This window comes from Enhydra lutris, unplaced genomic scaffold (genome assembly GCF_002288905.1).
Source record: "Enhydra lutris kenyoni isolate GAN:26980312 unplaced genomic scaffold, ASM228890v2 scaffoldscaffold6, whole genome shotgun sequence".
Lineage (NCBI taxonomy): Eukaryota > Metazoa > Chordata > Mammalia > Carnivora > Mustelidae > Enhydra > Enhydra lutris.
Window position 1 is genome coordinate 4,298,914 of NW_019154090.1, and position 25,644 is coordinate 4,324,557.

The following is a 25,644-nucleotide window of genomic DNA, read 5'->3' on the forward strand; positions in this document are numbered from 1 at the left end:
TTCTTTAATCCGCACGACTGCTTTATTGTACAAAAAGTTTCCAGGAACAGTAAATTAGTTTTAAAAAAGGACAAAAAAAAGTCATTTTGGATAGAAGCGCTTCACTAATTGCTTTATTTAAGCACACAAGAAGAAAAGTCTTATCTGACCAATTAGGTTGGAAGGGTTTTATTACCTTTAAGAAGCCATTAGCTAGGATAAAACACTGAAAGCACTTGTGTCAAAACAAATAAATAATGCTCTCTCAATTAGCAGAGAAAGCGGTAAATCCGTTAAATTAGAGACATACACTGCTTCACGTCCATGGCGAAGACAGCACCCCCCGCCCCCAAATTAATACAAGAAGAGACAGTAGATTTCAGTTACAATCTCGGGAAAGATCAGGAGCTTTGGAGACCCCACGGTCAACACTGACTTCTCTCCTCTCCGGTGCCATCCAAGGAACCACCCCAGGACTTGCTGGAGGGGGCAGGTGTCCGGGGCTGAGCCCAGGGGTGCCCGAACGGAGCTTTCCCTGCCGGCCCTCTTCTCTGCTCGCACCGCAGGCTCGTGACCAGAGCCCGACGGAGGGATGCCTCGACCTTCTCGCACGCGAGGGCTGTCTGCAGGAGCCCGTCTCCTTCAGAGGGGAAGAATGACCCTGAGGGACCGGGACTCCATTACCAGTTTTCTCTTACTTGCCCCAAGGCTGCTGATCTTTCCCTAATAAAGGCTCAAAAGAAAAATACAGTGTTTCGAGGAGCTGGGCCCGCTGGCGCCAGGCTCTGGGGCGGCCTCCCGCCGTGGGGCAAGGCAATGGCAGCAGCCAGTGGGGCTTTTGCTGGCCCCGCGCCGGCTTCAGACCACTCGAGATCCTTGACACCACGTGTGTTAGCTCTATTATTTAACCCAAATGGGGTGAGGGGGTAGGGAGCAAAAACCAACCCCGATCACCCCTATTAACTGAAAATAAACATAAATAAATGGCGGTCCCTTCTTTCTTGTGGGATCCTTTCTTAAAGGGTCACTTTCCTTCAAGGGTAAGACTGAGCACGTTAAAAGCTCCACCAGTCATCCAGGAGTGCCACTGGAGGCCGTCGGGCAGGGAAGAGCCCTGCCCGGCGCAGCCCTGCTCCTCGGGGAAGCTGGTCTCCAGGACACCCAGACTCTGCCACCGGATTCGACTCGGCTGTGAGTAAGGAGTGCCTAGAGCTCCTCACGAGGTCTGGAGAAGCCCCACGTGTCGGGGGTGACCCAGGAGGTGGGGGTTCATATTTCCCGACCTTTTTCCCAATAAATAACTGTCTGTCAGGGAATACCACGTGATTTCCTGAAATGCCAGGGGTGCCTCTAGATCATTCTACAGTCACGGCAGTAATATGAAAACCAGTGGCCTCCTGGAGTCACAGACGACTTGGGAAGGGAAGGCTGGGACGTGGGTTTGGGTATTAAGACCACGATCTGTTTGGATGACTTGAACCTCTGGACTTGAGTTTAAGTTTCCAGAAACCTACTTGAAAGTCAATCCTAAAGAGATATTTTATGTGACTGATCCAAATAAAGCACGGCACATTTAATGAAGTCATGCTCCTCTCAAACTTTTTAGGAGAGGTAAAAAAAAACAATGGAAAAGCCATCGGAAATTATACAAAGACCATTAAAAAGATACTGGTGTCTCAAGACCCAATAAAACATGAACAACTTCAGCTTTCAAAGTCGCCATCACTTTCCACATTATTCTACAGTTCTAGAAATATATTCGAGCACCATATTAACAATAGGTAAGTAAACGGCAAAGTCTTGCTTTGGCGATCTGATTCATGCTCACGCAAAGAAGGGATTTCCTAATCCAGATTTTCACAATCTGCAGGAACATGCCTACTTTCTTGGGCACATTAGCAGCAGTGAAGGAGCTGATAAATCATACCACTGGTGGAGTATTTGACTTTGAAACGGAGTGATGTTTGGTTAATAATTTGAGATCCACTAATCCTAAATGGGGCGGCCCATTCAGAACGGCCTGTGTGTAAATTCACAGTTCATTAAATGGTGTCTGGTTTGAACAGGCCATTATGTGGTTAGTATAGAAGTAATGGATTGAGCAAGGACAGCTGGGGACGAGCACAGGGACACACCGGCTGATTCTGGTGACTTCCATGACACTGCCCATCTTCCATTTGCATGTTTTCTGGTGAGGTCGGTTTGAATTAGCAACTTCTAAGTTTAGGTGGTTTTGTTTAGTAACCCCTTTTGGTTTACAGTAGAAGATGCAGGGCACGGATTCTGGATGAGGAACAGCCCATTTACAGTTAACTCAAACTTATGAGGCCGTTGTAACCGGCCCATCTAAATGTGTTAATTACCATCAATGATGGTTTCTTCTTTTTCACACTTTGTTACTCTGATCATTAACAGTGATGGAAAAGCTAAATTAAGTTAATGGGGAATGGATTATAAATTCTTAAAGGACTTCTCAGTTTGTTTTCAACTGGAAAACATACAAAGAAAGATGAAGAGGCATTTTTGCCTCTACTCACAAATTTTTGGTACCAAATTTCTTAAAAACCAGATGGTTTTTAAAAAATGTTTCCAAAAATTATTTTAACATGTTGCTCCGACATGACAGCTAAAAAAATAACATATGCACATACAGTATCGACCAGCTTGTGGAGTGCCTGTAAACATTCAACTCATTTTCTCTTTCTAAAAAAAATATATATTATGACTGATAACACTGCTCAATCTCTATCCTGCAGCAGTAGCAAAGGTCCTTAAATTCTTGACAACGAAGGAAAACCAGAAGCCCATTCCCTCTGCTTGAGCACGACTGTGACGAGGAGTCCAGGCCGGCGCTTGAGGCCCCCACGCGGTCCACAGCCCGCGCCTCTGCTGTGCCCGCGGGGTGGCCACGCCCCTCACGCCCGGGAGGCCATGCGGGTGGCACACGCAGCCCCACGGACGCCTAGCGAGACTTCACGCCGATGAGGACAACAATGAGGACAATGATGATGACAAATAATATTAAAATCACAAGCATCTTCCGATTCTTCCTTTGATACTGCTCTGCCTATAGAGAGAGGGGAAAAAGGCTGTCATTTTCCCAAAAATCCAAAATCAAGTCTTCCAGTCCTGGGCCTGCGGCTCTGTCTGCATCTCTGGCCTCTCTGCCACAGGCTACGTCACGTCACGACAAGCCCTGCCGCCAGTTCTAGCACGTTCCTCAATGCGGGCGGACAGCCTGCAGGAGGCCGGAGCTACCCAGCTACCCTGGGTACACGGGAGCCAGCCCGGGCCCACAAAGGACACAGGCTGGCGGCAGGAGCCCCAGATTCCACCCCAGGGCTGGGTGGACCTGCTTCTCCTCCCCCTTCCACTGACCCCAAGGAGCCACTCTTTTGAGGAGCGCCTCCTGTTTCTGGACACAGTTTTTGGGTCATCCTTCGTGATGACCTCCAACAACGGGCTGAGCTCACCCCAGCCAGTGTGTATGAACTGACGGCCCCCAAGAGGGGCGTTTTCTGCCTCCCGATGCTGGAAACAGGAACACCCCTCTGCAGCAACAGGAGTGTGGAAGTACGCCCCACGGGTCTCAGAGCACGAAGAGCCTCCCTGAGATAGTCGCTCGCCCGCAGTGCTTCCGCCAGCACAATGGACAGGAGCTTCCAGAGTTCAGCACCCGCTGCACTCCTCCCCTGCCCACAGCAGCCTGGAGGCCCCGGGCAGGGCTGGGCGGCGGGGGCAAGGAGGGGGACGCCCTCACTCACACCACGCCTGCTGTGCTCCACACAAAAACGCCCCACCTGGGTTCCTGGGGACTGACCCGGGAGAGGAGTGTGGCCGAGGAGGGAGCTGCAAGGTTACCCTCCCCAGGTGATGCTCCTTCACAGGGAAGGACACGAAGGAGACAGCCTGATGGAAACGTCTAAGAATATCCAATCTCTTCTGCTTTACCTCCGTGGTCCCCATCAACCTTCTGACTGGTGGTTTTGTTTCCTAAGGGAGCCTACACACCCACGGGGAGCCACTCAACAACCAGGAGGAAACATCGGGGCAGGCAGATTAACCCATCTGCAGAGTCCGGCCCGTGCGGAACCAGCCCCAGGCTCCATCCTCCTCCGATGAGGGGACCGCCAGGGGACCGGCCAGCCACGCCACTGACAGCCGTGTGACCGGAGGGGGAAGCTGGAGCAAATAATACGGAACCTAGAACACCAGGGAAGCCGATCTGAAATGATATACTTTAAAGCTTCTCAAAGTGATTTATAAAGTAGAACCCAAAACAAAACTTCTAGTTCCCACTGGATTTGTACACTCCTGCAGAGAAAGCTCTGCCCTTTATCTGCGCCTTATTACAAAACATGTCTCGTTAGCTTTTATTTAAGAAACTTCAAAACCAATGCATAATTCAACAGCGTATCAGAAAGTGGGTGTTTCAGGGCAGAAAACTCAAGCTGGTTATCAGTCTTTCATCCGAAGGTTCGGCAGCTCAAGAAGCCTCTGCTCGCCCGGGGCAGGCCCTTCCCTCCCACCGTGCGCCGGCGTCACCCGTGCTCCGCCGCGGCCGCCAGCGCAGGGAAGGGAGGCGCAGGGTTCCCTCCCCGTAAAGCTGGTGCATCGTCAGACGGGGCCGCCCTGCCGTGGAGAGCAACCGGCTTCCGAACGGCGGCAGAGCCGTCCACGTGCGGGCGGGAAAAACGCTCCTTACATGGCTGCAGCCATCGCACGGCCTCAACGGGACTCGCTGTATTTGCGAAGTACGAGCATCTGTTCCTTTTAAAGAAACGGCGCTCCCAATTACACAGGGGGCTGCTCAGTGCCTCTGGACGTTTCTCACCACTGATGACAAGATTCCTAAGACGCTTCCTGGTTATTTTTCAATAAACATCATGAAGGATACCCCAGAAATAGCTACCTTATTAGCAAAGACTAAGAGAGCTACTCTCACTTCAACAAACTACGCTTTTCTCAAGGTGGCACACAGACATACTGCGGTAACTAAAAGGGAAAATGAGATTTTTATCTGCTCCAGAACAATCCTCTGCCAGCAATGCATCAGAAATGCGTCACAGCAAGAGAGACCTGAGTCGGCAGCAACAAGTGGACAGAATGTTCGACCTAGCAAACGCCCATTCCCTTGATTTCCTAAAACAAGAAGAGCCGAAGAACGAAATAATTTCTGAAAGGAAGAAATGCCCCATTCCTTTATAATCTCCTGTCACTTCTCAGCAATTTTCGAATCCAGGTGCAAGGCGCCCGTGGAGTGGCTCCCTGCAGCAGGGTGACCAGGTCCCCCGCGGTCAGCACCGCCTACACAGACCCAGGGCGCTCCCGCACGCCCCGCCGCTGCGAGCCCCTCCCGTGTCCCGGGTACTCGAGAACGGCTCCCCGAACTCTCAGCTGTGGAAACACACGGCATTACCTTGTGAAGCTGTTTCAGGCCATCTTCGGTCTTGGCACAGGACTGCTCTACGTTGTAGTCAATTCTGTCAAGGACGGTACCCTGAGTGAGAGATGACAGCTACAGACGACCGACAACAGCCACTGAGAACCTGCAGCCGCAGCCACCATGACCCAAGCACTATCTGTTTTACTCAACCGCTGCTGGAAAGGGGCACACGGAAAGCTCTGGAACCCATCATCAAGCAGTGTGAGGCACTCAGCGGCAGAGTGCTGTGTTAGTTACATGAAGTCTAACTCGTCAGAAAGAAATACTGACAAGCTGAGGTTTCTTTTTCGGATTTAGCCGCTCTAACATATGCCACACTCAGACTTACTGGGGCTTTAAGAGATACACGGCTGGGTGGAAACAGGCTCTGCGAGGCGAGGGCCTGACTTCTGTGCCCATGGGCTGCTTAAATGCTTGGATTCCAGTGAGCAGAGCGCACTGGTTAAGCCAGGCCCAGTCACGATTAGGCCTGCAAACTGACCAGCACGCCTGTCAACGCCAACACGGGTGTCCACAGGTCAGAACAGAGATGGTGAGCTCCGACCCACCGTGTAAAATTACACGTTTGCCTCAAGGAGAATTTTGTTTTTAATTGTTTAATCTGTCGGTTCAAGCGGAAAGAAGGGAACACCAGGCTAGGTGGAGAACAGAGCTCTTAATGGAACCCGCTGCATCAGACGAGGGGGCAAGCGCAGTTCCTCGGGAACCGCGAGAGTAATTACTGTAACTAGATCTTCCACGGCCTCAACACTCCACTGTGCAGCTGGCTGCAGGGGGATCAGGACCCAAATCCCTGCTGGCGAGATAATAAAATACCCTAATCAGATTGTAACACTGAACAAACAATTTAATTCTACTTGAAAGCTAGTGGTTCCAGTTGCCCTTACACAGCAACCTGCCAAAATTAGAAGGGAAACCTTATCTACCTCCAGAATCACTGCTGAGTGGGGGCAGAACCCACCAGACGCCCCGGTAGGGTGGTCTCGTCAGCATCCTTGAAGTACGGGCAGAGAACACAAGACTGTCTACCCATGTTTATCTTTTACTTAAAAAAATAAACGTTATCAGTAGTTTTATAGGAAATGGACATTAGTATATGGCTATCATTTGCACATACACAGACCCATGGAAGCATGTAAGCACACGCGCGCACGCGCGCGCACACACACACACACACACACACACATACATGGGGGGAGGAGGGTCAAATTTTGCTTCCCGACACGAATGCAGATTCAAGAGTCTCCAGAAGGACCAGATGTCACGGCAGGAAGACTCGGCGATGAGGAAGGTAAAGCGCATACCTGCTCTACGATCATCGCTCCTAAGTCCCGGAATATCTCATTCAGGTCTGAGATGGACTGCACGATCTGGCGGATCTCCCGCTCCCGCTCCTCCACCATCAGCGTGTTCTGCTCCACCAGCACCAACTGGTCGTCCGTAAAACCCTAGCGAGACAAGAAGTACCGGATTTGTAGCTTTAGATTCTCCTCTTCCCCCACCAGATGGTACACTGTACGGCTGCAGATACCATCTAAAGACTGAATTCTGAAAATATTTCTATAGAGCACATCAACACAACACATAAGCACTTATTTTTCCCTGACAGGAAAGATCCAAATTCCTCAACAAGCAGGACAGTCTGAAGCACTAGGGGCTGAAGCAGGGGACGCGAAGAGAACCCATCTGCAGCTACGCAGGGCCGAGCAGCAAAACCACCGGGGGTGACCCTGCACTTCTCTGGGTTCTTCCCAACGTGCGGTGCGCAGACTGCTTTCCCGAAGGCTCTGGAAGGCAGATGGCAAGGCCTCCTTGCAGCCTACAGAAAGGAAGGAACAGTATGGCCCCCATGACTGTTCTTCCACCTGCCGCAAAAACGACCTGACGGACGTACAGGTCAAGCAGCGCTGCCCCATCGGCACTGCACGGAAGCTACAGGTCTAGGAGGAGAAGGAACAGAGCGGAGCGCAAATGCGCAGCAGCCCGTCGTGCAGCCCCGTCACGTACCCGGTCGTAAAGAGTATTATCGCCTCCATCATCCATTAGTGGTACTGACGTATCAAAAAAATGCTGGGATCTTTCCTCTCGATTCTTCATGCCTATCACAGATAGGAATTCACTTTACTCGAATACGTAAACCATCCTGGTTACTGTTCCACCATTAAAAAGGGGAAATCTAGAGTAAAACTCAACAGTCAAAATGGAGATATTCTTAGCTTTAAAAGGAGCCTATCTCCAACAGAGGCGGGGGGAGAGTAAAGGATTATAACCAGGTAACGATATGCAAGCACTGAGGGTTATTCAGGATAAAAATCACACTGTACACATGTACAATTCACTCGATGCGAATGAGTGACAACGCGGCACTTAAAGCCACCTGAGAGTCTCTAAGTGAGGCGGAAACGTTTCATCTAACTGCTGTTACAAAACATTTTTTTTTAAAAATCAGTATTTCTCTCTAGAAGCATCCCTAGTAACAATTCCAAATGGCCCTAATCAAATTTCAGAAGTATTGAAATTAAAATACAAACATGCCAGTTGTCAGAGGTGGGGGACTGGGTTTCGGTTTCTGTTTCTTCAGTATGTGGGGACACTATTGATTACAACGGCAAGCAAGTAGAACCGTTTATGAGGTGATTCGAGCGCGGATGTGGCCAACCAGACTTCCCGCTGTCTAGAAGAAAAGGTAGGCTGAGTGGGTCACTAGTCCAAGCAGCCAGCAGCCAGGGGTTCAACTACTCGCAGAAAAGGTTTCCAGGCACTCAAATACTTCAGTTGTTGTGGAAATATAAAGCTTTCACGTCATTACAACGCATTTCTCCTCTTTGTTAGCAGCTTCCCCCAACCCAACATCTGGAGAGCTACAGGCTTCACACACGTGCTGGAAGGATTCTCCCACAATTCTTGAAGCCGGACGCTTCGCTGCTTGTGGGCTGTCCTGACAGCCTGCGCTCAGCCTCAGTCCAGGCAGCACCTCCCGCGGGGGCGGCGGCTTCCGTGGGCGCCGGAAGGTGTGAAGTTCCCCCAGGGGTAATCATGGAGGGCAGAGGAGGAAAGGGAAAACGAGCAGCAGAAGAGAAGGATGAAAACCGAAGCGGTCGCAGTCCTAGCACTGGCATTCTCGTGACCCCCAAGCCCTCAGAGCGGCCGGTGACACTCACGTTTGAGGTAGCCCGACTGCGCGCGCCGGAAGCCGGTGGACAGCTCCTGCAGAGCCTGCGCCAGCGAGGCCACCACGTTGCGAAGGAGCCGCTCCTCCTGCTCGGAGCAGGCCCTGCGCGCCCGGCTGGGCAGAGCCTGCACGGCTCGCTGGCACCTGTGGAAGAGCTGGGAGAACAAGCCCATGGCTCACAGCGGGCCGGGAAGGGGCCCCGAGCGCCAGCGCCTCCGCACTCCCGTCCCAGGGACGGCAACCGCTCTGTTCACGCAGACGGACCTCGGGAAAGGGGACCAGATCAAAGTTGCCGGAGGCCTCCTCTACATCCTCAGAAAGACCCAACCAGACGGGAAAGGATGCGGGGCGCGCCTTCTAACGCGTCGTCATGTGTCGCCCTGCTGTTGCCATCTTCTCACTTAACCCCCATGCCCACCCTGGGGCAGGCATTAATATTACTGTTCCCATTTTATAGATGAGAACACCAGAGTCAGAGGGATGAGAACCATGGCGTTGTTACCCTGCCAAGAGCTGGGATTCAAACATTCCAACACCCACGGCTCTCCCGGAGCACCTGGCCCCTCCACTGCTGATCACAACCAGGAGACGCAAACAAGTACAAAATGTAAAACACTAGAGCTCACACACTAGTCAGCTTACTTAAAAGTTACTCAAGTTGAGCATTTTACAAGGAATTCTTCTAGGGTACTAAGTTCCTCAAGGATACTAATATACTTGAGTCTTGGGCAACAGCTCCCGATCTTTTCCAATTACGAGGACCATTTCTTAACATGAATAATTTGTAATCACTAGTACACAATTAAAGGTACACACGTCTAACTCAGTCCGTGGTGGTATCTACTGACCACTGAGAAAACCAGCCCCATTCCTCTACAACACATGCTGATGCTTGGGGGAACTCAGGGCCTCATGTCCCTTTGTGAACTTGGGGTTGGGAAGTGTGATTTGATTTAAAGTCTGCACCACGTAATGGCTTTTGAGAGGGTCATGAGAAGCTGGGAAGTGCCCGTCCCCCGGGGTCCATTTCCACCCTCACCTGAGTGATCTCTTGGGCGGTTATTTCGATGGCACGTTCTTGCTCGCCGCTGTCATCCAGGGTGGGTCTGTTTAAATGCTGGTCGTGAAGGCTGGCTAACTCCTTCATCTTCTGTTTGATCCGGCCGACATCATACTGTATCTAAACAAATGAAATCACCAGGACCCCAATGATGCCCGCCAGGCGTCGTCGGCCTCCCAGACAATTCGCTGTACCCAAGTACGAGCGCAGCCTTCGGCCGACTTGTAGGCTCGCTGACGCGTGAGCAACTTTTCATTCAAACACCCCTCCTCGTCACACAGCTCTTCAGTTTCTCTCTATAATCCAGGTAGTCACTCCTAACGCCAAGATCGCTCACACACACACACCTCTTCTTGTGGTGTGTGAACTCAAGGAACCTAAAGCAAAGTATTTCCAGGGACGTGCACTCAAGTGGAACCGGATCAGTCTTTGTGGCAGAGAGCGTAACAGACGTCGGCATCATAATGACTTAGAGAAATAAGAAAGCATGAAACTAACATTCATTCATTCATTCATGAAACTAACATTCAACTTACTTCGTCGACTCCGTCCACCCATTTCGGAGGTGACCGTTTTGTCACGCCAATTGCTGCTTCTGGATCTAAGCTAATGCCTGACACCAGAGCCATACGGTCATCAGCAAGCTACGGGGAAATAAAGGGACATGAAAAAACATCATTCAGATTCCACTCTGACAGGCAAACTCTTACACCCTCTTAAATGTCGCTCCCTAAGAAGACAAAAAAATGGAGGAGTAAGTGCACTTGCCTGATCATAAGCTTGCTCTGAAACTGCTAGGATTTGGGACTGTTTTCCTATCTTTTCATGCACCAGTTCTTAATTTTCTTGGACATACTTGTGAACATGAATTTGACTTGATCTGGCTATAGAAATGTAATAAAAAAAATCAACAAAAGATCCTTAACAGAAAGACCTCTTAGTACTAGTACTGTAACACACGACGGCATGAACCTCAAAAACTAATGCAATCAGATACAAGTTAAAAAAAAACACTAGGTTACAAATGGACTCAAACAAAACGTTCAACAGGAGCGAGGTTCACTCTCACACATTTAGCTTATTTTGGAAATGGGGCTGATCCAGTTATCTTGGTCACAAGATCATTAACTGTGTGTTAAAATCTGTGAAAGAACTGCCTAAAACGATTAGCAAATTACCCACCATTTGGCAAAAGCCATCCTGAAAAATCTGACTGCAATCCTGACTGCCGCTTCCTTTCTTCAGCTCAATGTCCACAGGCAAAGTTTTCACTTATTTTGAAATGATACTGAGCGTTCCCGTTGATTTTTCCTGCATAAGACACTGCCTTAGAAAGCCTGGAAGATGGGGAGGGTGACCGTGGGTCTGGCTTGGTTAAGCTGTTCTCTTGCCTAGAGGCAGTGAACAGGTTCAAAGAATCCTGAGGTGCCTCCAGAGCTCAGAATTTAGAACTGCCAGTTTCCAAAGATCCAAATGATGATCAAAAAATAATGGAAAACAATATATAAGTCTTGTATAGGTAATACTTTGTAAATTTTCTAAATCATACTGCAGAATTGGGTGAAGAATTTATATTGCTTTTCTTCCCCCTTCCTTGCATTTATCTAAATTTATTTTTTCATTCATTTAGCAAATACTTGGTTTGCTTTTCTAATAAAGGAACAAGGCAAAATTTAAAAATCCACAGATAAAGGGGAAAAACAGAACGTAAGGAAAAACCTACATTAAAAAAATTCTTCAAGTAATAAGCCCTAAATCCTGAACAGTTTATAGCAAAATTCTTACAAGCAAACTGGGGTCTTGCATCTGCCCTGCCCCACTCCACCCCCTTGCCCAGTTCTGCCCCCAGGGGCTTAGGGCCTTCTGTGCATTCACAGATCACACCGTGTGCAACGACCACAACGAAGGGACCAGAATCCTCGTAACTGCTCCCGGAGCGTCTGTGAGTCGTGATTAAGTCACCAGCATTCCGCCGCCGCGTGGACCCTACAGGACCACGGTGTCGTCTGCAGTTGTAAACAAACCGTGTGTCATCCAACCTGCGCAATCCGGGGCCGAGTCCACGAAGCGGTAACCCTCAGGCGCAGCTCGCTTTTCAGAGCTCCCTAATAGGGATCTTATGTTCTTTGTATTGTTTTAGTCCTCACAGAAACTAGGTGAGCTAGGAACTATTATTCCAATCTGTAAATGAGGAAACTGAAACTCAGAAAAGTTAAGGAGCTTGCCCAAGGTCACAAAGCTATCCCGGGACAGACGACCACCGGGCGGGCGGACTCCAGAAGCCCCATCTACTGCACGAGCAGCCCGGCCCTTTGGCAGGCCCGGGAAACAGAACTGCAATTTGCTAAGAAAACAAATCAGGACAAGAAGCCTCCAGATTGAAACACCACCAGGAAACACAGTCCTCAGCCCCAGTCCCCCCTCCAGCGGTGCCTGGGACTACAGGGCAGGCTCCCAGGGAGCGCACAGGCGAAAGTGGCCTCCCTCCCTGACCCTCTGTGGACGCGGCGATGAGGGTCCGACTCATCCTAGACAGAGCAGGACAGACAGCAAGCAGCGGGGCTGTCTGTTCCTCCAACTCCTGCTCCGAAGTCCCCAGGAGGTGCGCAACCTCGTGCAGGGCAGAGGGACCAAAGCAGGGGGGGCGGCCACGCACACAGCGGTGCTGGACACAGAGCCGTGGGCCCGCGGGAGCAGAACGGGAACCTCCACCTCCAACTCTTAAAACTCAGCAAGGCTGAGCCGCTGCGGCGCCTCCTCACGGGCGACACTGCTCTCGCGACCCTGGCTTATTACCCGTCCCGCTATGTTTTATCACTGTATCATTTTCAATGGCGTAATAATTTGTTTTATTTATGGCTTTTAAACTCAGGATCTCACTTTGTACTGTTTTTACAAATATACTGAACTAAAAAGATACAGAGATGGTATTTATCTAAATTTATCTGGATAGTAATTAGTATCACTTTAGCTGAAACTAATAAGAAACTGTCAGATGAGAAAAGTCAGTTGAAGTGGACTCACCTCTTTTCAGCAGTACTTAATTTTACACAAGAGCTGTGTTCCCCTCAAAAATGCATGTAAGTCAAAACTGGGGCAAACACATTTCTCTTTAAATGTTCTAAGGAAGCCTGCTAATGAAGAGACCCCCGCCCATAGGGGACAGATGCCAGCTGGCCAAGCTGGCCCTAGCATCCCCTACACTGCATCAGGATTTTGCCAATTTGAAAAATGGGAAAACCTGTCCCCTCTCTAACATAGTCTATAGCCATGCTTATCGTGAAAAAGAAATTCAGCAGCACTTGGATGAAATGTGTCATTTATTTTATCAGTACAAACTTTAAATTTAAAAAACCACATTGTTTTGAGAAGAGTAAACACAACTGAAGATAAATGTCAATTATTTGAAACAGGAACAAAGATGAACATTAAAAAAATACATTTTAAGTGCAAAACAATCACCCTTTCAGTTTCAGAAACCTCACTTCACATTTGAGAATATGTTTTCTTATTTTTTTAAGACCCAGGACATATCAGTTTTCAAGCTGCCATTCTAGCCAACACAGGCTTTAAAAATGGCCAGATTTTTAATTCTCTTTACTCATCCTGGCTGAATTTCAACTTAGTCCCCTCTCTGAATATAGGACACCGGTCTTTAAAGCTTTTCTTAAATGAACTTGTGCTTCTCAAGTAAAATATCTTCCCCTATTTTTTAAACTAAAAAAAAATTAGTAAAAACTGTACTCATAAGAGTATCAGAATTCCTGTCTCTGATTTGTGGCTCTGTCCTCCAAGAACTGTGGGGGTGTGCGACCCTAACCCAGGGTTGCCAACACAGGAAAATTCCAACAGAAGCTCAAAACAGCACACCCAAAAGGCTTCTTACTAGTCTCACTCAAGTCATCTTTCGCCCTTGATCCACTTTGGACGTTGACATTCGCCCCTAAAAGAGCACCAGACGGTACGGACAAGCTCTTGATCTACGGAAGGAACGCACACACACACAGACTCTTATAAATCTGGCTGCTCCGAATATAGAGCCTCTCTACTCTTAGAAAACCCTGAGTAGTGTACTGTAAGATTAAGGACAAGGCAAAGCCTCTGTTGAGATTAGCATGGTCAGACCCACTCCCCCCTCCCACCCCCCGGACCCTACTTCTAAAAATAAAATAAATAAACTACATTCAGGCATAATGCATTGGCAACAAGAAACAATACCGACAGTTCTGGATCGCTTGTGGCAATGAACAGTTAAAAAGGCCAGAAGGGACGCTGAAAATTATAGCCCGGCCACCCTCGCTTCCACATGAGAGAATTAGGAGAGCATATGATGAAGTCAGGCCACAGGCATAACTCGATCAAAGGATGTCAGCACTACCGTGTGTTTTTTAAAATCTGTGAAAGTTTTAAAATAGTGATTACTTTTTCTGGTTATGAAACAATAAATGTTCAAAACAGACACCTTTTTAAATATAAAAAAAATACAGAAATAAAAAATCAGAGAATCACACCATCCAGACAGATATAAATGCTGCTAGTTTCACTGATTTTCCTTTCTTCTCAATTATTATACACATCCTTAAAAAAAATCAGTAGGGAGCAATGATGGCCTGAGTTGTCAGTGCTGCCCTTCCACTAAATTGATCTCTGTATCGCAACAAGTCTTTGGAGGGGACTGCCCCGTTGTACAAATATGGACAATGAGCCCCTGCCTCCTCCCTACCACCGGCCGGCTCCCCCATGACGGACATTCTCAGCAGGTGACCAGTGGGCCCACTCTGGGGCCCCCATGTCCCCACTATATCACTCCCCGCTGCCCAGGCTACGTGGTTGGAGAGCTTGACATTTACTTCTTGTAATTTTTTATTACGTCCTATTATGAATTTTAAAAACCCAACAGCTTGGGAGATGACTTTGTTATACAAGAGGAAGTAGATTAGAGCAGGGAGCAAAGGAGAGGGCCAGATACTTCTCTGGGTTAAGAGAGTAGGGACACCACACTTGGTCCTTCTGGAGAAGGAAGAAGAGTGGTCCCCCAGGCTGCAGACTTTCAAGCTGATTTAAGCAGAATGACAGTCTAGTGCGGACACACTACGGAGCGCCACCGAACAGGATGGCTCTACTCTGGGAGACCCAAGGGGTGCAGTCAGCAAAGTCTGCCCAGACCTCAACTACAATGGGGTGTGCTTCCACCTACCTCACACCCAGGACCAGGTGGTCACGCTCACCACTCCCAGAAGGCACTAATTTGCAGCCCCCTGCAGCTCCGGTGAGGCGGGGTTCTGGACACCCTTCCCAAACATCCCCAGCCCCTACCTCACTCAGCACCTGGGAATTTAGCAGTAACAAGTATACAATTATAACTAGCTGAGTCACCAGTAAGGAGATGGAACGAAGTAAATAAAATGCAATTCTGGAAGCTACACTCCATAAAAGATGGAATGGGTCTGGACAAAGGACACGAAGGGCCAAGTGAAGCGCTTGAGAGCATGAGGAGGCCCGTGCACAGGGCCGGGGACTGGGCTTTGAGTCCAGAGAATTCCGACAGCACGTGAGCTGTGTGTGGCGAAGGGGCTCTCCACGCAGGGTCTCTGATGACAATGTGGAGAGCCCCTTTAAACACCCAGAAGCTAAGAAGAAAAGCAGAAGGGCCTGCTAGCTCCAACAGTGGAAGGAGGAAAGACTGGAAATTGGCTCAGAGGGCCAATCCTGAGTACCCTGACTTTAGATGCGATCCCCGTGTGGACAGTGGTCAACGCTTCTTCAACCCAAGTTGTCCTGTTGCTATCTGTCCCCCATCGCACACTTCCCTTTGGGGGCCATAAGGCCCGTATCTCCGAACTGTTCAACAAGGGGGAACATCTGTTCTACAAGGCCTCCCCCCTAAGCCCCAGACCTTCACGCCGCTCAAGGCTGGTCAGCAAAGCCATGGCACGTGGCTCAATGAGCTACCCGCTTAAGGGTAGCTGCTTTTAAATCCTAATTGTTTTTTAATGACAAAAGTAATACATGCACATGTTTGAAAAACGGATATCCAACCTAAGAAAAAGGTAAGCAATGAAAGGAAGTTTCTCCTCCATCCCAGACTTTTCCTGGATGGTGTCCACTGCAAACTGTTGTCTCTTCAGAAACCTTCTAAGTACACACAAGCACCAATATGAGTCCTTCTTCTCTAAATCAGAAACCGAGAGAGCGGGAATCACATCATGCGTGCTATCTGGCCCCAGGCTCCTTTGCACTCAGCCACGGGTCTGGGAGCTCAGGGGTTTGTGGCCCGCGGGGAAGGGCTACGCTCGGTCGGAGGGACGGAGCATCAGGACACGATCTACCTCACTTATTTCACCAGTTCTCGATGCGGGATATTGAGGTTGTCCCCTGTCTGTTGCTATTATCAACGAGTTAAAAAGGATTTTAAAGCTTACAGGTAGATCTTTATCTTCTAGTTAGGAGCCCCAATGGTTTTGAAGATAGTCACCCTAATCCCAGCTCACTGGTCAGACTTCTAAAAAAAAAAAAAAAAAACCGAAAACAAAAAATACCCCCCTCCATTACTCTTTTTAAAAGGTCTACCCTCAGGAAAAATATTTTTACCCCTTTGCTGCTGAAACGAGTGATGGAGACACAAAATGGACAGCCACAGTTCAATCTCCTTGCCCCTCGACCCTTCCATTAGCGCTTCTAGAATAAAGTGCTAGGAATATGCACCCTCTTCATCTTCTGGGTGAACAGTCAGTAAGTCAGGAAAAGGCCAAAAGTGTGCTGCTGGGAAGGGGGCAGAAAGCAGACCCCACACTCCCCAGCTCAGTGAGCACGCGCGGAGGCTCACCAGCCTCACCCCAAACACAGGGCTGCGAAGCCTCCTGGGCGGGTCCCCGGGGCCTGAGCCCTCCTTCCTTCAGGCTCTCCCCAGACATCATGTCCTTCCGTACTCCATGTGAGTTACACACATAATCCTAAAAACAATCTGGGTTTTGGAAGTGCAAGAAGAGGCTCCATCTTTACTGCTGCCAAAGTCGAAACACTTTCCTAAGAGCAGTAAATAGTAGTTCCTTAAGCCCTTCCCTAAGCCACCAATTTACCTGGTGTGAAAGCATATTAAATAAATCCTGAGGATTAAATTGTTAAGCACAACAATTATAGGTAATCAAAGTAAATGCTAAAATATATATAAGCTCTGTTAGCGTTCTGTATATGACCAAAGACTTCAGGAAAAATCCGACATAATCTTATTAACTAACATACAAAAATATTCAAAACACAATACCTCATCCAGCTCCTGAAGAGACATGTCGTTCCCATCAGTCCCATCCAGTTAGGGATAGCAAAGAGAAAAAGAAGGATGGGGACAGACAGATAAGGTATGGTCAGTTGAGAAAACACTGATCTTAAGCAACTCTAAAGCAAACTAAAAATAAAGATCCACTAACCCAGGCATTTAAAAAATCTTCCCCTTTTGATTGTTCCTTTAAAAAAAAAAAAAGCTACATCAATATATATTTTTCTTTATTTACTGTGATTGTTGTTTTGGTGAATGAAATAGGAAACAAACAATAAACAGCTGTAAAAATTAAAATACAATAAACAAATAAAATACACTCGCTTTACTTTCACTAAAATATAATGCCAATCTGTTTCGCTTTACTTTCACTAAAATATAATGCCAATCTGTTTCGTAAATATAAACTATCACACACAATATTCTAAATTTCCCTTAGGAAGATTAAAAAAAAAAAAAGAAAGCAAAGCTAAAATGCAGTTTCACTGTGTCAAATACATGTATATTCAGCATGTAAATCAGCCCTGCAAATGCAGCAAAATTAGAAAATGAACACCCCACAAAAATCATCTATGGCTGTATTCAGATAATATTTGAGTGACCACACATGTAAGGTCTCTACAAATTCAATCCCGCAGACACGGCTTTATCCATGGTAATGAGCAAGCCGAGAAACCATTCTTCCCCGGAGAGACACACAGGTGGTAAAAGAAAAGAAAAACTCTTCCCATTTGCTGGCCATATATTATTACTAGCCCAGAAAGCACATAGTTATTTATAAAGCTATTAGTAAAGCAAGTAAACAAAACAAAACAAAAAGATAAGGAGAGATTTTTTTTTTCCTAAGGGGGGTAGGAAGGAAGCAGCTCCGGCAGCCAGAGGATTAAGTTTCAATTTAAAACTAAAGGTCCTTTTTCAGATCGACATGGAACTTTATCTTCTGAACAGATATTTACTAATGATGCATAATCTACACAATGAGGTCTTTTTTTCTTTCGTGTAGTATTGATCAGTGAAATAATTACTGGTAAATTTCAATAATCAACTGTGGTTTTTTTTTAATGCTTAGCAGTAAATTTAGAAAATTAAAAACATAACTTCCTTATTTAAAAATTAATAGTGCAAATGAAACTGGTCTATCAGGGCCAAAATATTATTAAACAATGACAGTAATAAAAAGTGTAATCAAGCAATATTCCTTCATGTAAAAATTCAATTAGCTGACATTATAGAAAGCTGAAAGTCCTCTTCATTCCTCCCACAATTTGCTTTGAGAGCAAAGTGAACTCTATTTATATACACACCTGCCGTGACAGTAGTACCGGAACATTTTAACAGAGAAGATAGTGTCAAATGGAAATCTGATTTAATTACCTTTTACTTTAAAAAGAAAAAAAGAAAATGTTTCTATTTTTTAAAAGCTTTAACATTTTCATCAAGAAAGCACTGAAATGTTTGTATTAATAAAACAAGGCACAGGGCAAACCCCTAACTTCGGGGTCTCTGTCCATCTGCCTGTTCTGCGGCAGCTCCTTGGCATCTGATCTTTGAACAAAGTGTCACTGCAAACCACGGTTAAGATCTCTGCCGCTCGGGAGCCCGTCCTCGCTTATTAACCAAGCACACACACCCTGATCTTTTGGTTTCTACAATTATTAGTTGCTAAGAGGTGAAATCAGAATCACTGGCTAGGTAAGACACTCTCTATCGCAAGTAAGAAAACTAAGCTTCAAAATCTATAAATCCATTTCCCCAATCTCAGAGCTTAATGGCTGAGATGAGGACAGACCCAGGTGTTTGGGCCGCCTTCCACCCCACCTTCCAGCACTTCTAATTTTATTAACAATTCAGGGAATTACTAGCCATAGGCAGCTACTACCATACCACATCTGGAATTAAATTCAGAAGGTCATCTTTTCAAAGAGCCCCCACCCCCACCCCCGCCAATCCCATTTTGCTATTCAAAAAGAGAAGGCCTTCAAAACTCCCCCAGCCATCAAATTACCAGAAAATTCTGTCAGGACCCAAATTAAAACATTTAGAATTACCATCAGGAAAAACCAAAATATAGCCAAATGAAAACACGTTACTGCACATCATCACCTTCTCAATCTTTACAATGTCTGAATGTAGGTTTCTGACCTGCTCGTGGCATATAATCAAGCAAACACTGAAACTCAAAGCAGCACGTGGAATTTATAGTCTAAAGAACTTTCTACATAAAACTGAAAAGTAAGTGGAAACCCATCTGTGTTTACTCAGGAAGTCTGGGAAAGTTGAGCAAACGGAGTTGGAAGCACAGGTCTATGCTATAGTGCTGTTTACTTTATTTCCGTGACTGCACAAATAAAAGTTTGCTTCACTTTTATCCAACAAAGTACCCTTATTCTCAAATAAGCCTCACTGCTCAAAGGGAATCTTTAGAGACAGGAAAGCAAATGAATCTAAAGAGAAATATACAATGATTTCATACTTGGATTCTAAAGACAGAGAATTAATTTTCCAACAGACTCAGTGGGGACTAGAACCTTCAATATGCTGGTAAAAATTGACTCTGTGTGGTTGCTAACTGACATACAGAAGATGCTAGCCTAGTGCAAGAAAAAGGAAAAAAAAAAAAAAAAGATTTAAACAATGGGTTCTTCCATTTCCCAGGACCTGCGCCACGAGTCCTGGAAAGGCAGCCAGCACTGCTGTGGCCCAGTGGGTTAGCACGGGCCTCTGGAGCCAGGGTCCCCGGAGGCCCCATCCCAGCACCCTGACTCGCCAGTCGGGTGGCACTGGGCGAGCTCCCCGACTCCTGCAAACCTCAGTTCCCTCATCTGTCTCATGAGAAAAACAACAGCACCTGTGTGACAGAGCTCTGTGAGGATGAAATGAGGCCATACACGGAAAGTGCCCGCGTGCACAGAGCCCCAGTGCCAGGCACACAGTCAGCCTTGGCAAATATTACCGTCAAGACTGACGAAGTATTTCAGATTTCCTACAACCTTAGTTAATCCTGAGTATCATTTTTTTCCCCTAAAGCATACCATGTTTCATTAAAAATAATGTGCTGGTTCCAAACTAATCTAAGACCAATTAACCCCAGCTTCCATTTACAGACTGGGCGTCATTTTCAAGCAGAGGACAGGTCACGCAGTGAACACTAACCTGTCGCTCCAATCCCTCACTCAGATCCGTCCCAGATCAAAGCAATCACCCGCGTCCTACAGCACCTCATTAGATGGAACAACAACTCAACAACTACGTTTCATTCATTTAAGACTTTACATGCTTTTTGGAATGATTATTTTATTTTGTAAATTCATTTCAGCTACTTAAAGCCAAGCTGCCTGTACTGCTTGAATGAGGTGATGCCTTAAAACCTGCACTTGGCCAAAACAATGTCAAGAGTTATTTCTGCAAAGCACTGGAGCTGCTTCCCGGGATTTCTGCGTGACACTGGGCTGACGGGCACGGGGACGCTGTGGACTACTTCTCCTTTTTAAATGAAAGCTAGGGCTGTGTGCTGGGCCAGGAGAAACTGTATTGAAACCCTAGAACTCACCTAACTTAAGCCCCTCAACTTATAAATAAGGCAAAGACGTCGGAAGGGTTTAAAAAGCTTGCCTACAGACACATTCTGGGTCAGCCGCCGAGTGCGACGACGTAACCCTAAATTCCCAGACTTCAAGTCCTGCGCCTTCCTTTATTTCACACCTGCCCTTGCGGCACAGCGGTGATGGGGGAGCCCACACTGAGGCCCAAACACAATGAATGAGAAATGCCAACCACTGCATTTTGCTCCACATCTAAAAATCAAACCCCAGTCTGTTTCTAACAATTAGTTTTACCAGTATCAGTACAAGCAAAAACACAATGAAGTGGAATTTTGTTCAGTTCTGGGTGGTAAACTTGAAAAAGCATACAGAAACACTAGGTTTCATTCACAGGCAAGAAACTTAACCAGGCTGTCTGAGCAGGGACTGCTGAGCTAGTCGGAGAAAGCTCTCGGCAACGCCAAGGCTGCAGGGCTATCGTGCAGAAGGAAGAGGCTTCCCGTGTCAGAGACCCCGAGGGCCAGAACCCAAGCTAGGACCACAGGACACAAGGTACAGAGTTGGGGTTCATATGGGCAAAGACTTTTTTTGGTAGCACAAGAGGTGGAATGACTGGCTGCTGGAATTTCCTACAGCCATCACAGAATGTGGTCAAGGAAGAGAGGCACAGGGGTTATCACAGAGGGGATGTCGGGTCAAGGACCTTTAGGTCTCTGCTGGCCCAGGGGACTTTGTTTTGTCGCTGTACATCCTCCTTAAATTCCTGCTTAGCTGTGACGTATTTGCCTGAACGCTGCAAAAACCCTTTTAGTATGCATGCATGTAGGTATGCACAATAAGCCCCCCACCACCACCACCCAACTTCTGGGGGATTTTCCCCCCTCCAAGTAGGATGCAAAAAAAAAAAAAGCATGTTTAAGTTTCTTGAATGATACGGCTTTAGGTGTACTTTGTTTTGAGGTGTGAGATATACACACATGCATACATCTTGACAATTTCCACAGCTTTTTCCTTAAATAAGGATGTGAAGGTTCAGATTTAAAACTTGAAAAAAAAAAAACAACCCCAAAACCCCCAAACTATCAGTTCAACGTGATTTACTGATTTCTTTTGGGTTGTGTGTGAGGTAACAAACACACACTAAAATCAACTTCTACAGCTTTTTCTTCTAACTAGGAACTAGAAAATTCAGGTTATGATTTTTTAAATTAAGTTAAACTCTAAAATTTAGTTGCTTCCTTTTTAATTACCCAAGTTTTACATATGTGCAAATTGTCTTTTAATTATTTTTCTCACGTTTTTAGTGACCTGTATATATCTTTTAAGTTTTTATTTACAATTTTTCAAACATACAGAAAAGTATGTAAAATGGTATAATGTCACCCCACAGTCCTCAACAGGCTTAACAATCAGTAATACTTTCCCTTATTTGTTTCATCTGGGGGGGGTTAAGTATATAAAAAAGTGGCATTTTAACATTTTACTACTAAACATTTCAGTAGGTATCTCTGATAAAATTAACAAACTTAATTATAATTAATAAACTCATCATTACTAATATCACCTAAAACCCAGTCTATTTTCAAATTTAACAACTATGATTTTCTTTGATTTGCTACTCGGTTATGAAATTTCCAATTCAGAAATGAGGTGTTAGCCTTTCTATGAGCTAGATATGCAGAGAAAACACTGCCTAAGTTATTTGATAAAGTTTTAAAAAATTGTGTTAGACATGGCTTTCTTCCCAAATGTTTATAGCACTTTTCCAACTTCCAGAAAAGTCGAAAGAATTATACCCTGTACTTAGTCATGTTAACACTTGCCATGTTTGATTTTGTGTGTGTGTGTGTGTGTGTGTGTGTGTGTGTGTGCAGAACCGTTTCTGTTGAATCAATTGTAAGCAAACTGAAGATACAATACTTTGCCCCTGAACGCTTCAGAAAAATCTGACATGCCATGTGTTTTTTTAATGTGCACAAAAATATGAATGTGTATTTTCTTTTTAAATTCTAACTTAAGCCATTTTTGTTTAATTGCAAATTCTGTTTTTTAGATCCTCTGAACTGACTACAAGGATATTTTACATGATCTGATTGCTTACAATCTGAGAAAAATTCCAAACAGACTAATCGAGGTATAGATTATTTTAAATGGTAAAATATACAGAACATATCTTTGAATGTTCTGAGATGTGTGTATTTAGTCTGATCCTGAAATCTATTTTCAAGAAATTGTCTGAGTTTGCTATACATATCTGCACCTTTTGTTGACATATCTATTTTTCCGAATTGTATACTCCAGCCATCCATATTTAATTATCTGCCTTAGCTTATATATATATATATATATATATACACATACATATATATATATATTTTTTAATTGCCCAACGTAGAAAACCATTTTTAAAAAATCTGTTTGACTTAAAGATGCACTTTTAAAAAGCTTCCCGGCTTAGACACCAGGTTTTTAAACTGTCTGATTTAATAATTAATAAGAATAAAAGTCTCATGTTACCCAATGGTTCAGGGCGTTGTGAACCTTATATACGATTAAAAATTTAAAAGCAAACAACGTTTTTCAATAAATTAAAACTGATACCTTAGAAACGTTAATGCGAGTTTTAGTTCTGTGGGGTTTTTCTCCCCCATCAGTAGCCTAAAATCAAGCCATGTAAGGAATATGCAATTTTGACATCTTATTTGATAAAACTGAAATTCCACTGAGGAGTTTTACTCATTCGGTTTCTGCGCTCTAATTCTTGCCTTATTTCAGAATCTTCTTTCCAAAATCTGCACTGGAATTAGCCCGCATCCATTTACACTTATTTCCGGATAATAAGATTTCTTTAGTTAGCATGCAGGAAAAAAAAAAACATTCAAATTCTTAAGCAAATAAAAATCTAAACACACCCCATCCCTGTTTTCTATGCTTTTAGACCCGACTACACTATTTTATTCCTCAAACTGTTCACACGGCTTGAAACAGTTTTTCTATAGGAGCAATATGGCCAAAGACATTTTCTACTTGTGATTTACAAAAAGGAAAAACTGTCTTTGTGGACGGTCTTTCCATCACCAGGACACATGGCATGATTTTCAGAAGCATTCGGTAAAGTCATAAAGGAAAAAAATTAAGAAGCAATATGGTCCCTAAGGGGAGAAATAACTGTGAGATCCCCAAAGCTGCGTGTCTCAAGTATAATGCCTGAGAGTCTGGTTTGGGGGTCACTTTATTTCCCTCCCCCTGCCTGTCTGCAGCAAGGAGCCCCCCCACCAACCAGTTTTGTCACTTCACTTTTCAATTTCGGGTACTCCAGGGCTCATCGCCATCCGGCACGGAGCACCCAGACCCCTCGCCTTATTGATCAGAGCAAGAAAGAGCAAGAAAGCGAGGCTCAGAAAGGGAAAGCAGACCTCTTCGAAAACAAACAAAACCACCTCAGTCATCCTCCCGGCCTCCCCGGTAGACTCCACCGCGGGGCTAAAGAAAGGTTCAGGTAATTAAATCAAAAAACATGGGCTATTCTGAAGGTTAGTTTTCACATACACACCATGGTTTTTTGTTGTTGTTGTTGTTTTTAAAGTTCGAATGGAGGGAAAAGCTTAATTTCCTGTGTGGGAAATGGAAAACGAAGATCCTAGCACCTCAGTCTCACACACACACGAGCCCCCGGGAACAACAGCGAGGCGATCATTCACGGGGAACGCGGCCCCATCCAGGGCGGCGAGGCCAGGAGAAGAAAACGGGTGGGGAAAAAAACAACAAAAAACAAAACAAAACACACACACACACACACACACACCACCCCCGTGCTTGCGGGGGGGGGGGGGGGGGGAGGGTGCCGTGCATTTGCAAGGATGGGGGTTCTGCGAGCCCGCAACCCGGCCATCAGGACCAAAGTGAGGCCCCGTATGGGGGTGGGAGGCGGGGGGGAGGAGGGGGGCTGAAACAAAACGAGACAAAAAGGCTTCAGAAAGGCCCCAATTTCCCCCCAATCTTCGTGTTAAAACATATGTAAATTGAGGCGGCCAGTCGTGCGGTGACGGCCGCGGCGGGGGTGGGGTGGGGGGAGGGGTGCGGAAGTGAGCAGGAGCGGGCCAGGCCGAGCTGCAGCGGGGGCCTCCAGCCGCTTGCTCCCCAGCCGGGCTGAGAGGCGTGCCCGGCCCGCGCCGGGGGGCCTGGCGCTTCCGACCACTCTCAGTCTCATGACTCTTATCTTGTTTTTTTAAACAGAGAGACAGACAGAGACAGACAGACAGGCAGAGCCGCCGTGCACACGGCGCGCGTGTCGGAGAGGCCGCCGGGAGACTCACCGCAGCAATGCTACGTGAATGCAGAGGGCTGGAGGTGGTGTGACTACTCACTTGCTCGGCTAACAGCTGCCGGTTTTGGATGGAATTATTCCGCAACAACAAGAAAGCGTCGGTTAAACGCCTGGTGGCCATGGCTCACCCTCTGGGACCCCCCTCTCGGGCCCCCCGCCCACTGAGCGTCCTGGTTTATTCACTTTCTTTCTCTTGGCCTGGCCCAGGCGGCCCGCCCTGCACGGAAACCCCTCTGGACAAGGCCTCGAGCCCAACAGGCGCAGCTTTGCGCCTCGCCAAAGCGCGGAGACCCCTCCCCAAATAACCACCTAGGCTTTCCAATGGTCTGACTCCCCCTACTCAGGCCTGCCTTCGATCTCTAAGCACTTGAATCCCCCCAATCCTTGCCTGGCTGGCCAACGTCCCAGAGACCCCACCCCAATCCAACCTTGGATCTACAAGCGTCTAACTCGCCAATCCGGCTCTGGACTGGGAGGCCCTGAAGCCCCCTACCCCCCTTTAGTCTCTGAGACCCCCAAGGGTCTGTGCCCCCTGCCCCTAACTTGGCTGCAGGCGTCGAGGCCCGGCCCTGAGGTCTGCCTCTGACTCAGTTTCCCCACCAGAGGCCTGGCCCAGGCCTCCTTTGGACAACCCCGGGACAGGCCTGGGCCCTGAACTCCAGGGCGCCTGGCCCTCCCTTCCTGGGCCTGGTGGGAGCCGGCTAAGGCCCGGGCCCGACCTCCTGACCCCTTCCCTTTCTGGGCGGCCTGGTCCTCCACTGCCACAGCGGCCTGCCGGCCTCCAGGAGGGCAGCAGGGCCTGCCTCCCCAGCCTCCTCACTCCTCTTCTCCGGCTCCCTCCA

At 46.9% G+C, this 25,644-nt stretch overlaps 1 protein-coding gene across 12 annotated transcripts; it reads right to left on the reverse strand.

Annotated features, from left to right (window-relative positions):
- Window positions 1–25,644, reverse strand: LOC111141341 (syntaxin 16). Of its 12 annotated transcripts, none has more exons than XM_022493806.1 (10): window positions 24,792–25,644; window positions 17,085–17,120; window positions 16,922–16,933; window positions 10,194–10,301; window positions 9,637–9,777; window positions 8,587–8,752; window positions 7,433–7,524; window positions 6,730–6,873; window positions 5,399–5,479; window positions 1–3,046 (listed from the first exon to the last, which is right to left on the reverse strand). In XM_022493806.1, exons 1-10 carry the CDS (start codon window positions 24,921–24,923, stop codon window positions 2,942–2,944), a joined length of 1,017 nt encoding a protein of 338 aa, XP_022349514.1. In that variant the 5' UTR covers window positions 24,924–25,644; the 3' UTR covers window positions 1–2,941. The 12 variants fall into 12 exon arrangements, with proteins under 12 accessions (XP_022349514.1, XP_022349521.1, XP_022349519.1 ...); XM_022493813.1 differs by lacking the exon at window positions 17,085–17,120 and adding an exon at window positions 10,426–10,541 and having other exon boundaries at window positions 24,843–24,892; XM_022493811.1 differs by lacking the exon at window positions 17,085–17,120 and adding an exon at window positions 10,426–10,541 and having other exon boundaries at window positions 24,792–24,846.